Source organism: Carassius carassius, chromosome 35 (assembly GCF_963082965.1).
Source record: "Carassius carassius chromosome 35, fCarCar2.1, whole genome shotgun sequence".
Taxonomy (NCBI): domain Eukaryota; kingdom Metazoa; phylum Chordata; class Actinopteri; order Cypriniformes; family Cyprinidae; genus Carassius; species Carassius carassius.
Window position 1 is genome coordinate 13785922 of NC_081789.1, and position 14575 is coordinate 13800496.

At 38.0% G+C, this 14575-nt stretch overlaps 1 protein-coding gene across 3 annotated transcripts in view; it reads left to right on the forward strand.

The window, feature by feature from the left end:
• LOC132116014 (docking protein 6-like) overlaps nucleotides 1-14575 on the forward strand; it is an 87306-nt gene that overhangs the window by 34569 nt on the left and 38162 nt on the right. For all 3 annotated transcript variants that reach the window (XM_059524522.1, XM_059524523.1, XM_059524521.1), the window contains exon 2: nucleotides 598-705. In XM_059524522.1, coding sequence (XP_059380505.1) covers nucleotides 598-705 — 108 coding nt within the window. The remainder of the gene's footprint in view (nucleotides 1-597; nucleotides 706-14575) is intronic.

The window sequence follows — 14575 nt, forward strand, 5'->3', positions numbered from 1 at the left end:
AGGGGGCAAACTCAGACAAATGGACATTGAAATGAGAGTGGCACTGAGATTTAGAGGTTCTTTCATGTGTTTCATGGCTCAACTGTATATTGTGTTACATAAGAAAGTTTAGGCAAAGTGTTTTATTGGAAAATGTTTTCAATATTGTATCCAAGCTGGTAGATGTCAATAATGCCTGGCATTATGTTTGTGGCTTCGTTTTCTTTAATTGAAAGTGAATTTTAACTTTTTAATTGTATATTATATATAAATAATAATATGTATATTATGTATAATATTATATATAAAATTCATTCTGTATTTAGATAATTTAAGATTTATAAATATATATAACATACATTTATATAAAGACTTTTTTTAAAAATCCAGTTTATCTCCAAATATAGATTGTGATTAATTGCAATTCAATTTTATTAAGCAGCATGTATTTAAGTTATTTTTAATCTAATCAGATTTTTATTATAATTTATATATATATATATATATATATATATATATATATATAGACTGTGATTATTATTTTATTTTTTTATTGTTTTTTGTGTCCAAAAAAAAATTAAACATTTCGGTAAATAAGTATGTTTCTTCCTGTAACAGATCTTCAGAAGATGCTGGCTTGTATTCAAGAAGGCATCCAGTAAAGGACCACGCCGATTGGAAAAATATCCAGATGAAAAAGCAGCTTACTTCAGAAGTTTTCACAAGGTAATTGAGATTTCCATGCTTCATTTTACATTTTTCCATGTTTAATTCAATTTATCCTGATTAATAACTTCATTTTGATCACGCTTACACATCAGTAAATTAAGTGGCACATAGGGTCCATTCTGTTTAACATACATCCTCGGTTCATTCCAGGCTCAAGGATAGCTCTATTCATTACCTGCGTAATTTATTTGCACAGTGCCCCTCATGAGAAGTTCCTCTGACAGTGAGAGCTCTGGCTAAAGGGTTCACACCGTGAAAGAAACTCTGAGTCTAATTATTTAGTTAGCAGGGGTCGTAGGTGTTTCAGGTAGGTGAGCGCTGTGTGATACTTTTGGAGCTGACAGTAGTTCAGGTTAAAGGTGTAAATGTGAGCACATGTCTGTTTATTGTGTTGTGGCAGATGCTAATATGATGTGCTCTCTGTGGATTGTTGGTCAGAGGGTTGTATCTGACATTGGCATCGCTCCAATGACTTTGAAAGTCACTGTGATAAAGGATTTGATAAGATGGTCTTATCAGCAAAGAGTACCTCTACCTCACCCACTCTGGAATTGCTTGCAGGGGTTTGGGATTTCCCCAGGTGGTTGAAACATGTAGTACAAAAATTTTAGATTTTTGGTTTTAGAAATAAATTATAGATAAAAAGTAGTAGTAGTAGTGTCCTTTTTAAGAAAAAAAACAGAAGCCAGTACTCCAGTATTCAGTTTCTGATGATTTTCCTTCAGAAAACAATCTTATATAATGATCTGTGCCAGGTTGCATAAAGCATCTTAATTTTTTTCCCTTAACTATGAGACTTAAGGCCTAATTTTCCCTTACCTAAGGTAATTATTTAAGGGTGTAGCAGATAATCCCTTAAACACTTCCCTTAACAAAGGGAAACCATTAAGCTTCACAACAACGACCCAGGTTTTGCCGTTAAAAAAATCGACTGTTGCCATGGTCACGTTATTTGCAAATGCATATAGCGGTGTAGGTTTCCAAACAAAACAATATAACATGGATAAGGAAAACAAAAAAAGAAAACCAAATATGAAAGAGAAGGACCAGACGAGACAGAAACTCAAATTGATAATTCACTCAAAACTGAAAATTCAAAAAAAAAAAAATCAACTACTTAACTTTGTGTCAGTTCAAACCCACAAGACATTTATTCATCTTTGGACAACAAATAAAGATCTCTCATAATTTCTGTCCATGTAGAGGTTTTCAGTTTTTTTGTGTGAATAAATACATATTTAAATGCAAAGAGACAAGATAGTTTATGCATGACATTTTATTCGTATCCAAAACTTTGTGAAAAATTAAAGCACTAAACTCTCATGCAATGTGTGTGTTTCATTCATACTCGAAGCTGGAGACGCTTTTGCGCAGAAAGTCCAAACCGGACTTATAAGCTGAATAAAAAGCAGAATTGTAAACACAATAAAATCACGATTTCAACAATATGTGGTTTATGTGTTTTTTCAAGTCATCTCCAGGTAATATGTAGGAAAATACAGGAATAAAATATTATGGAAAATAAATATGTTCTTGAGTGTCACGTTTGTGCTAATTATGTGCTGAATGTAATTGATCAATGTTTATATGTGAATAAATGCATAAATGTAAATATTTTTTACATATAAAGGGGCCGGCCATGTCTTGTAGAAGACTTTTGTGTAACACTTAAGTTGACATTTTCCAAACCTTATGTTATACTTAGGAAAATGACAGTTAAGGGGCTTTATGCAACACTTAATGTGGTTTAAGGGATACTTAAGAGAAATTCTAAGGGTTTATGACATTTCACCTAAAGAAACCCTAAAGTAACATTTAAGGGGTATTTTATGCAACACCCATAAGTGTAAGGGGAAACTTAAGGGCGATCTTAAGGGAAAATTACACTTAAGGTGCTTTATGCAACCGGGCACTGATGCTCAAGAAGTGTACTCGGTTATGAACGAAACCTCAGTTCCCTGAGATACGGAACGAGTACTGCGTATGGGGAAAAGCTCCTTTTTTCCTCGATACTGAAGCCTTTTTTCAATAACGCAGTGCATCTGCACTGCCATAGATACAGACGGTTGGTCTCGGAACGCCCCCGGGAACGCCCCGTCACGTGATGTGAATTTAGCCCGTGGGGGAAAACATTGCATTGGCGCCAAATGAAATACACGGGACAATCATGCCGAAGAGTCGTTGTGTCGTTTTCTGTACCTCCAATAAACTAACAAATTATGAATTGAAGTTCTACATCCTTCCTAATAAACATACAGAACTGGAAATGATGACAAAATGGCTACAAGAAATAAGTTGTGAGGATGATCAAGGGAAGTTGTGGAAATCCCAAGACTAAGCATGTGTATGTGTGCAGTCGGCATTCATCACAGGCAGGCTACGTTAAAATTGTGTTCATTATTAACGCTATCAAAACTGTGTAAGGTTGTTTCAGAAAGTGGCATGTATATAAAATTAGCCTTATCATTCTACCTTAAAGGAGCATTGCGTAGGTTCTGAAATTTCTAACCGTTACTGAAACCAGTGGCCGTTAGAGGAACTGCAGCCAGTCTCATGCTCGTTCTCAGTGCGCACGCTCTATTTTTTTTTTTTACTTACGAGGAGTGTCCGTGGGTGTCTGAATTGTGCTGGAGGCTGGTCGCTTCTTTCCATCCGCAGAGTCCATTTGAAAACACTATTGCTGCTGCTTACTATAATGGCTGGCGTGCCGTACGGTTGTAAGCCCAAGTAGACGAGAACGCGCATGACGTCACATTTTGTGAATTTTCGTGCCAATTCGGGCCCGACTCCTCCACACACAATTGAGCCTACTGGCTGATAGAGGCAACCGTGGTGGACAGTCGAGGTGTCATTCTTTTTTTTACATCATGGTTGGCTCATACATGTACAAATGAAAACTCTATCTTAAAGATTTTTTTTAAGTAAAAACCTCCACATAGCTCCTTTAAGCAAAACTATGTAACGTTAGCCTAGTGTCGAACATAAACCCGTTTACCCACTTAAAAAAGAATGTGGACACTTAACAACTTAGTTTTGTGTCAGAACTTTTACACTTTCATTCATAAATTCACCCCGTCTGTGTTTGCGAAACGATTGAATTGCGGAATCCAGTCAAAAATAGAACTTGCTGTATAAAGAAAAAAAACGTCATGGAATTTGGCTATTTTTGAATGAATACATCTATATTAGGGCTGTAAAATTAATCAAGTATCGATATGGACTTGTGTATATGAATATTAAAGTTAAAAGAGACTCTGTTGTTCTAATTGTTCTACGCGTCTCTGGGAATGAGCGCTCAATATGTGCATTTTTGTCATTCAGATACACACGATGTTCGCAGTGTTTTCCCCCACGCCTACTCCGCAATCGCCACACCCCCAGCTATGACTAGATGTTTTAATCTGTAAACTTTTTTAAACCAATGACAGCGCTGTGAAGCTGCGCGAGCCTGTGAGCCGTCCGCCTCACAAATGTCCTTGATGGAGACACCACTAGACCAGGCCCAAGAAGAGGCCATCCCTCTAGTGGAGTGGGCTCTTACTTGGGCCCATGGAGGAGTAACATAAAGTTATAGCATTTACGATCCAACACGAGAGGCATTGCTTTGAGGCCGAAGACCCTTTGGTGCTTTTTGAAAATGTGAAATATTTATTGTGTTCGCCATAATAACAGCGCTTTTCATGGACGCAACAACGGTGGGCCCAGGTCGCATAGAAGGCAGGCGATAGAGCTTCTGGGGTGGTCTGGCCTCGGCGGGACTTTGCCCCTTCCTCTTTCTTCCCCAACGATCAGGAGGATTTAGAGGGTGTCGGGTCCAGCACAATCCTTTGCCGGGGGCCCTGACGCCTAGGCGGTTTAACGCGCTTGGCGGGGTGAGCTGGGTGCTGCTCCTTAGGGGGCACCGTCTGGGGGGTAGAAGGGACAGGCTTGCTCTGGTGCTGAGTCGGCACAGCCCTGAGGCAACTGGAGCGCTTGGGCAGGAAGTGTAACAAGGCCTGGGACGACTTCTGTGCTGCAGTGAAGCGCTCTGTGAAACCTTCTACGGCTGGCCCGAAGAGACCGGATGGAGAGACTGGGGCGTCGAAAAAGGCCACTTTGTCTGCACTTTGTCTCTCTTTTAGAGCGGTGAGAAGCGGCCGGAAGCGAGAAGCGGGCCGCCCGAGATCGGCGCTGAAGAGCAGCTGTCTTCGAGAGTGCCAGCGCTGCAGGCGGTCTCAGCTGATCCGCTGCAGTGCCTCTTTGACGGTGAGAGCTCGTTCCTGCGAAGGCATCGGGTTGGGATCCAGTGAAGTCATCGCTGAAGGAGTGACATCTGATTTCCTATGGTGATTTGCCTGCTTATATAGCCATTCGCCCCGCCACAGGCTCGCGCAGCTTCGAGCACCTCTCCTTTTTCCAAGATAATCCATCCACCTCACTGGTGTGGCATATCAAGATGCTGATTAGACAGCATGATTATTGCACAGGTGTGCCTTAGGCCAAAAACCAGTCAGTATCTGGTGTTACCACCATTTGCCTCAATGCAACACATATGTGACCCGTCACGGAAACCAGTGACACAAGTCGGCAGCACAACTTTCGAGCAAAATGAGAAAGAAAAGTTTTTTTGGTTTTTTTCAATATTTGTGATTTTCGTTTTTTTGCAGAATCTGTTAGTTGAGATCATGAAGAAGCCTCTCTGTGTTTGAAATAGCCGTATTGGTATATTTGAAAGCGTACATTTTGAGGTTGAAATCGGCTTGTTTTTCTGAGATTCTAGCACGCAGTAGGGGCGTGTCATTGTCTGTGTGTATTTCCATACTGGATAAGCCGGCTTTTGTTTCTCAAGGGAAGCGAGGCTACTCATTATGCAGCGCTCTGGCCAGCTCTAGCTGATATTAAAATTCAATGAAGATGGAAGCTGCAAAGATTATCGCAGACGAGCTGAACTGTGGCAGTTACACCGAAAATGTTTTGAAGCACTTCTTCGACAAGCCGGATGCTTATGAACAAGTGCTCACTGATTCTGAAGATGATCTGAGCGACGATGAAAGCAGCATAATAAGACTGAATGAAGATGAAGACGAGGAAGAATGTATCGGACTAGCATCAGACGAGTTGGACCGTAAGATATCAGAGGCTATATCGATAGTAACATTTGATGGGGATAAAGACAGAGAAATGGGGAAAATCCGTAACTTTGACTGTAAATGCTACACGAGGAGAAAAGGGAACTCTCTGCATGGGAGACAGTCCTGTAGCCAGAAGCTTTCTCCAGACATTATGTACAACATACGGCTGGATTCTTTAGCTGTGGAAAAAGAGTGGCAGGACATGCAAATTATTGGACATTTAGAGGCAAACAGACGCACAGTGCAAACTTCGGAGATGGTTACATCCACAAAGAAGACCCCGACAAAGAGAAAGTGTGCCCGAACAACTTATTTCATTGGAGGCAATGAGATTTGCAAGAACACTTGGTATGAAGGTATGGCTTATCTAAATGAGATGTAAATGAGCCCTATTGTCACTCCCAGCAGGTGAGAACAGGTGAGAACTGCACAATCTTTAGAGGCCATTTTCTCCCTTTTGAGCTTTTTTGAGTGCCTACCTTCAAATTGCCACAACTTCTCCAAATATTATCAAATTTCCATGTTACACATCATTGGAAAGCTTGGAGACTACACTTTCAGAATCTGTGAATAATTCAAAATGCCCCAGAACCGACTTGTGTCCCTACTTTCCGTGATTGGTCACATATCCTTTGCATAGAGTTGATCAGGTTGTTGATTGTGGCCTGTGGAATGTTGGTCCACTCCTCTTCATCTGCCCTTTACAGGGAAAACTGAGATTCATCCGTGAAGAGAACGCCTCTCCAAAGTGCCAGACGCCATTGAATGTGAGCATTTGCCCACTCAAGTCGGTTATGATGACGAACTGCAGTCATGTCGAGATCCCGATGAGGATGACGAGCATGCAGATGAGCTTCCCTGAGACGTTTTATGACAGTTTGTGTAGAAATTCTTTGTTTATGCAAACCGATTGTTGCAGCAGCTGTCAGGGTGGCTGGTCTCAGACGATCTTGGAGGTGAAGATGCTGGACGTGGAGGTCCTGGGCTGATGTGGTTACACGTGGTCTGCAGTTGTGAGTAGGCCTGTCGCAATAGTCGATAAATCAATTAATCGCACAATAAAAAATGAGCTTGATAATTTCGTGTCAACGCGCCCAGTGAGTTGTATGTATTATTACCATGCAGCAAAAAAAAAAACAACAACAAAAATGTTTAACTGATAGTATTAGAGGCCGTTCACATGTTGCGCTTAAAACGCGTGGAAAACGCTAGGCATTTCATTTTCACCTTCTTTCCAAAGCGCTCGGGCAGTTGCGCTCCTGAGGCATCTGTCATTCTAAGCATCCATCAGCTGCGATATCCGTTACAAGGAAATTTCAGCAATCGATTTCCTCCACCGAAAAACACTTGCTGTAACTTTCATTATGAGCGCGCATACCGCGCCTCTACATTTGAAATAAGAAAACTTGAGCACCCAAAAGACGCGATATGTGAACGGCCCCTTATTCGTCAAAATGTTTACTTTCAGTTAACGGTTAAACGAATTAATTTTTTTAAACGGTAAAAAAAAAAAATTAATTCATTTTAAGCCACACAAAGTCAACATGTTGGTATTTCTTGCTCGGAATCTGCCATAAAATCTCTCTCTCTCTCTCTCTCTCTCTCTCTCTCTCTCTCTCTCTCTCTCTCTCTCTCTCGTCCTTGGTGGACATAGATGGCAATTCACTTTTGCTTTATTTGAACAAAGCTTTATGCTGGAGAAATTATTTTTAAAAAGTTTTTTGCATAACAAAGACTGACAGTCCATTGCTTTTATTGTTTTTTTGGTTGTTTTGTTCATTTATTGAGGATATTTAAAATGTTTTCCGTTTTCACTGTTAAATATTCTTTAGAAATAAAAGTTTATTGATCTTTGAAAAGGTGTACCTGCATTATTATGCCATTATCATTATATTAGTTAAAACTGGTCTTAGAACGACAATATTATCGTTTATCGCATTCATTTCTTGGACAATTTATCGTCCAGCAAAATGTGTTATCTTGACAGGCCTAGTTGTGAGGCCGGTTGGATATTTTTCCAAAATCTCTGAAACACCTTTGGAGACGGCTTATGGTAGAGAAATGAACATTCAATTCACAGGCAACACCTCTGGTGGACATTCCTGCAGTCAGCATGCCAATTGCTCACGCCCTCAAAATTTGCGACATCTGTGGCACTGTGCTGTGTGATAAAACTGCACATTTTAGAGTGGCCTTTTATTGTGGTCAGTCTGAGGTACACCTGTGCAATAATCATGCTGTTCAATCAGCATCTTGATATGCCACACCTGTGAGGTGGATGGATTATCTTGGCAAAGTAGAAGTGCTCACTTACACAGATTTAGACATATTTGTGAACAATATTGGAGAGAAATATGCCTTTGGTGTACATAGAAAAAGTCAGAGATCTTTGAGTTCAGCTCATGAAAACAAGTAAAAAACTTTAAAGTCATTTTAAGGTCTTTCACCTTTGTAGGGCAGTATAGCTCTTGCATATTATTGCTCTTTTGTTGGTTTTGATAGCTTTGATTGTCCTCATTTGAAAGTCGCTTTGGATAAAATTGTCTGCTAAATGACAAAATTTGAATAGAATGTAGATAACAAAACTAAATTGAAATTTTTCAAATAAATAAGTAACACAAATAAAATAATCTCTTCATATAAACAAAATAAGGCTTTGTCTGTGCACTTTACATTTAAAATTAAAGGCAACCACTGCATTTTAATCATGAAACAAAGATGCTGCATACATGCAACATGAGCAGTTTTGAATTTGAATTAGATTGTATAATTTCAAAATTTTGAAGCAAAAACACAATGATTTGACTTCAGTTTTGTAAAACTAAACAGAGGCAACATGAAAAGAAAAACTACCATCTAAATTTTTGTGAAGACTGTAAGTTCCTCTCAGACATGCATTCATATAAACTCCTACCCCTAAATGAATCGCGATTTGTTTAGCATCTCAACCAATTTGAATCGTTACATATTTGAATCGATTTTCAACCATCTCACAGTTAAACATTACATCCCTACTGGTCACATATGTTATATGTACAGCAGCAGTATTTCTTAAATGCTGACAGCAGCATGTTGTGGATGTATTGGCAAAAGCAAGTATCTTTATGAAATTGCTCTGCCGCAACAGCAGTGTAGCAGATCTAATCTGCTAAAACCAAACACATTGCCATGTACATTACCATGCCAAACCCTCCAAGAGTTATATACTCTATATATTGAAAGGAAAACAGAATAGGAAATGACATGACATGTCAAGTATGGTGACCCATACTTGGATTTGTGCTCTGCATTTAACCCATTCAATTGCACACACACAGCAGTGAGTAGATCTGACAATATCAGAGTAGAGATCTTGCAATATCAGAATTAGGTTTCTAACATCTAATGCTAAATTAAAATCCATTAAAGGGCATTATGCAATTGCTTCAGGTTTCCGAACAGGCATTACCTCCCTTTCCTGTCCTTAAGCCCTTTGAAAATATTCCAATTAGGGCTCATTATCAGTGCAATGGCTGATGAGCTTACGCGCCGAACATGCAGTGCATTCTGGAATAATGAGCACAGATGCAGCTGTAGATTAGGGCCGTGACACCGTAGTTTGATGTCACTGCATTGTGGGAACGTGCCTTTATCAGCTCTAACAAGCCTTCTAATATTACTCATCAGACATGAGGAGATGAGTGAATGTGGTACAAAGCAACAGACCGGCTTATATTTATGTGTGATGAAGATGCTGTAACAGACAGACTGTATTACACAGTCTCTGGTGGAGGTGCAACTGTCTGTGTGCTCTGATGTCTCTGCACTACTTTGGACTTTTTTGCTTATGAAGTTTTGATTTTAAGTTACAATGAGTAAGCTGATTTTCACATTATACATGAGCTAGATTTATACTTTACAACTCAACTCAACTCAGCCAATATGAATTCAAGTAGAATTGTTAACATTTGCCGTTTTGATAGCATATGTGCTCAGTGTGAAGTTTATCATGTAAGTAATGTAATGAATTTTTTTAATCAATTGAAATGCCATTTTATTAAATAATATTAGCTCAGTCTGATCTTAGTTTTTAATATATATTATGAATATCTGCAGCTAGTGTACAACAAAACAGTTTTTAACAAAAAGTAGTGTTTAGTTGTGAGATTCATCTTTGATTTAATGTTCAATATCAATAAGAAATCATGGCAAAACTTGAAAATTTGGGTAAGCTTAATAGCATCCCTTTACTTAAGTGTTATTTTAGTATTATTTACTATTACAGTATTTATTAATATGATATATTGTGAATATTGTGAGTTTTTAATACATTGCTCAAAAAAATAATTAAAGAAACACTTTGAAAACATCAGATCTCAAAGGTAAAAAATATTATACTGATGTCTATACTGATATGGGCTGGTTAATGTGTTCGAAATGAAAGGATGCCACATTGTTTGATTGAAAGGGAAATTATCAACCCACAGAGGGCTGAATTCAAAGACACCACTTGAAAATCAAAGTGAAAAAATGATGCAGTCCATTTTGCTGAAATTTCACTGCAGCAAATTATAAATGGTGCTCCGTAGTTTGTAAGGCCTCCACGTGCTTGTATGCAATGTTGGGCATGCTCCTAATAAGATGACGGGTATTTCCTCCCAGATCCGGACCAGGGCATCACTGAGCTCCTGGACAGTCTGAGGTGTAATCTGGCCGCGTCAGATGGACTGAAACATAATGTCCAAGTGGTGTTCTATTGGATTTAGGTCAGGCGAGTGTAGGGTTGCAAAATTCTTAGTATTTTCAAGACTAGAAACATTTCATGAGAATTAATGGGAATTAATAGGAATAAACTGGAAATTTGCTAAACTACAGGAACTGGGGACTTAAATGTAGTTTAATCTTGCAGCATAATCCTGATTTAATGCAATATCAGTTTAATTTCTACCCTACACATTGCTCAACCACATGCACACAGCACACTGCTTACTGCAGGGCTACTGAGGCCACACCCCCTACATGCACTGTGAACAGATCATTTCTTAAAATATCAAAATTTCCATCTTCGTGAGTATTCATGTAAATTACACTAATATTAGAAAAAAAAAAAATATGAAAACGTCCTTGTGCGGTTTGTAATATACTGTGTTACTATATAAGCCTTTACCACTGTAAAAACAAATGCTCTGCCTGAACAAACCATAGACTGGAACAAACATTTAGGTGAGAGAATAATAATAAAGAATTAAAAAATGACCCTCCCTCACACACAATCACCTTTTAATCACCTAAGAGGGCGATTCCCCTCCATTTTCTCTGAAGCCACACTCGCTGCATTTGAGCCCAAAGACTATATCTAAGTTTTGATATTCTGAATACCGTATATTTGATCTATGGGATTCAAGTTTAACTAGAAAATACCAAAAAGTATTTTTACAGTAGCTAGCTAGCCAGTAAAATCAAGATATGAAAAATCTAAGCGAGTTAGCGCTATTTCATTGACAATTTATGAGGATTAAACTAGCTCAAGCTCTTATGCTCTTTCTGCTAGCCAGTTTTCTGTTATCATACAGAAGTGCAGTACTGGTCAAAAGTTTGGAAACATTACTATTTTAATATTTTAAACAGTGCATATATTTTGATCATCAAGCCTTCATTTATTTGATCAAATATAAAGAACAAAACGTTAATATTGTGCAGTATTACTGGTATTACAATTTAAAATAATGTTTTTTGTCTTTTAATATATTTTAAAATCTAATGTTTTTCTATGTTGCAAAGCTGGATTTTGAACATCATTACTCCAGTCTTCAGTGTCACATGATTCTTCAGAAATCATATATGCTTATTTATAATCAATTTTGGAAACAGTAGTGCTGTTCAGTATAATATATATATATATATATATATATATATATATATATATATATATATATATATATATATATATATATATATATATATATATTAGTACCTGTTTTTAAAAAAGAACAGCATTTATTTAAAATATAAATCATTTTTTAACCATACACTACCATTCAAAAGTTTGGGGTCAGTATCTTTTCTCTTTATTTAATAATAATAATAAATTAATAATTTTATTTAACAAGAATGTTAAATTAAAAAAAAAAGTTATAGTAAAGACTATATTTGTTTGTATATTCTGTATTGTTAGAAAAGATTTATATTTAAAAAAATAAAAATAAAAAACTTTAATTTATCAATAAATCCTGAAGAAGCATCACAGATTCCCCCAAAATGAAAAAAATCCAAAAATGATATTTAAAATTTGTATTAGTTTGCATGCTTGTGAGCCTATGATCAAACAAAATCAATGTATTTTTTTGTATATGATAGTTTTATAAATTTCCCCAAATTTCCAATTAATTCCTATAAATTCCCCAAAATTCCCATAAATTCCTGGTAAGTTTCACACTTGAACCTGCTCTCATCTGTGAAAAGCACAGGGCGCCAGTGGTGGACCTGCCAATTCTGATGTTCAATGGCAAATTCCAATCAAGCTCCACAGTGCTGGGCAGTGAGCACATGGCCCACTGGATGAAGTCGGGACCTCAGGCCAACCTCATAAAGTCTGTTTCTGATTGTTTGGTCAAAGACATTTACACAAGTGGCCTGTTGGAGGTCATTTTGAAGGGCTCTGGCCCTGTCTAGCTCTCCTAGAGTAACTGACTGTCTCATGGAATCTCCTGATATGAGTTTTTTGGGTGCCGATGCTGATACCGATATTAGGGAGTAAAGAAGATAGATACCGATATATCGGCTGATATTCTTTATGTGTAGGCTATATTATAGTACAGTATTGTCAAAAGTTTGGACACACTTCCCATTCGTGTGTTCAAACTTTTGACTGGTACTGTATATAGAATACAGCATTTAGCCTGCATAAGCAGAATATATATATATATATATATATATATATATATATATATATATATATATATATTAGGGGTGTAACGATTCACTCGTTTTCTCGATGATTTTTGAATTGTGAATCGCCGATCTTGGACAGTAATCGATTCAAAATGCTAAGAATCGAATGAATCCCGATTTCTATAGCGATTCAATGCTTTCAAAATGTATACACATTAAATTACTACACACATGAATTAATGGAGACCTTGAAGAGTGTTCGTTAATCGTGCCTCTTATCTGTCCTTCACGCGCTCCATTGTTTACCGCCTGAGACTGTCACAGGATTGCGCTCGGGCTCCGTTCGTCTCTGATGCAGCTGACGTGTGATCTATAGTATTCGTGGCCAGTAATGCTAACGTGAAGTAGTTTTACTCTTCTTTAGTTTGTCAATGGCTCTCTGCATCTTACTGACGGAGTTACCGGAGCCGTCGACAGCTGTATTTATTGCATGGACGGAGCAGAAATGTAAGTGTCTAAATCATACGCACAGTTCCATTGAATTATACATGTGTTAAACAATGCGGATTAACCGAATATACGAAGGAAACTTTTAAAATTAACCACAGCATTAACAACGACCTTGAAATAAGAGCTCGAGATTTATCTGATAATATGCATGAAAGTAGCGTTTGTTTCATTAGCAAACAGACATTTGGCGCGTTTTCTCTCATAATCATTCACTGATGGAGAGGAAAAGTTAAATAGAGATGAAGACGTTTTCACACTGAAAGAGAAGCGATCTCGCTCTCATAGACGTGCCAGGCTATATCTGCAGCTAAACTGAATAAAAGCAGAATGAACTGATGAAACCCACAAACAATTTATGAATGATGCAGTGCTAATTGACATTTATTACAGTACAGAAACTATAAAGTATATTTTCTACCTTATTCTGTGCAGAAAATTTAAATAATTGCTAATTAAATGTAGCCTAGTATATAAACAATCATAAAATTGCCATTAGGAAAAAAATATCGATTACAAATGATTGATTATTGTCCAGCAGTGTATTTGATTTATTACAGCTAATTAAAAGTAATTAAAAAAGAATATAATTCCTTGTAAAAAAAAAAAAATATATATATATATATATAATAATTATTATTATTATAGGCTACATACATAAAATGATTGTATTTGACATTTCTGTCACTTCTGAAATTATGGCTACGCCCCTGGTGTGACAAAATGTTAGCTTATACATAATACTCTTTAAGCTCTTTTTTAAAAACTTGGCTTACAAACATTTTTACGTATGCCATGTCGCATCATTAAACTATAATTTAACAATGGACAAAAGTTTTTTTGTTTTTTTTTTCTAACCTATGGTTCTCTAACCATAAATGCTACTGTAATTTGCCCCCTGTCGTCTGTCGGCCGCCAGAACGAGCCCCAGATCGCGGCAGCGGGACTCCGCCCCCCTGAAGGTAGCGGAGCCTGGTTCGCAGCTCCGAGATGGTCATATTCCCGCAGTGAGAACATGACTCATCCACGAAAGCCACCTCAGCGTGCTCGACGCCCAGACACGTGAGGCAGTGATCGTGACCATCACCCGTTGCCAGGTAACGACCGCACCCAGAAACGCACGGGTGAAACGGCATCCTTACAAGGACGATCCGTCGTCTTTACAAAGACGCACCCGTGAAGCTCTTTTAGAGAAATTTGCTCTTTAGGAAATTCTCTTTTAGTGCTGAGGCGCACAGGGGAATTGGCCGTTTGCAACACGACAGAGGTAATGCAGCCTGAAGTGTGCAATCCACTCGACACAGGAACGACCGCCGCTGAAGCGCCGTCTCGCCAACACACAAAGCTTCCGAGAGCGTGCTGAACTCGTAGTTCACAGC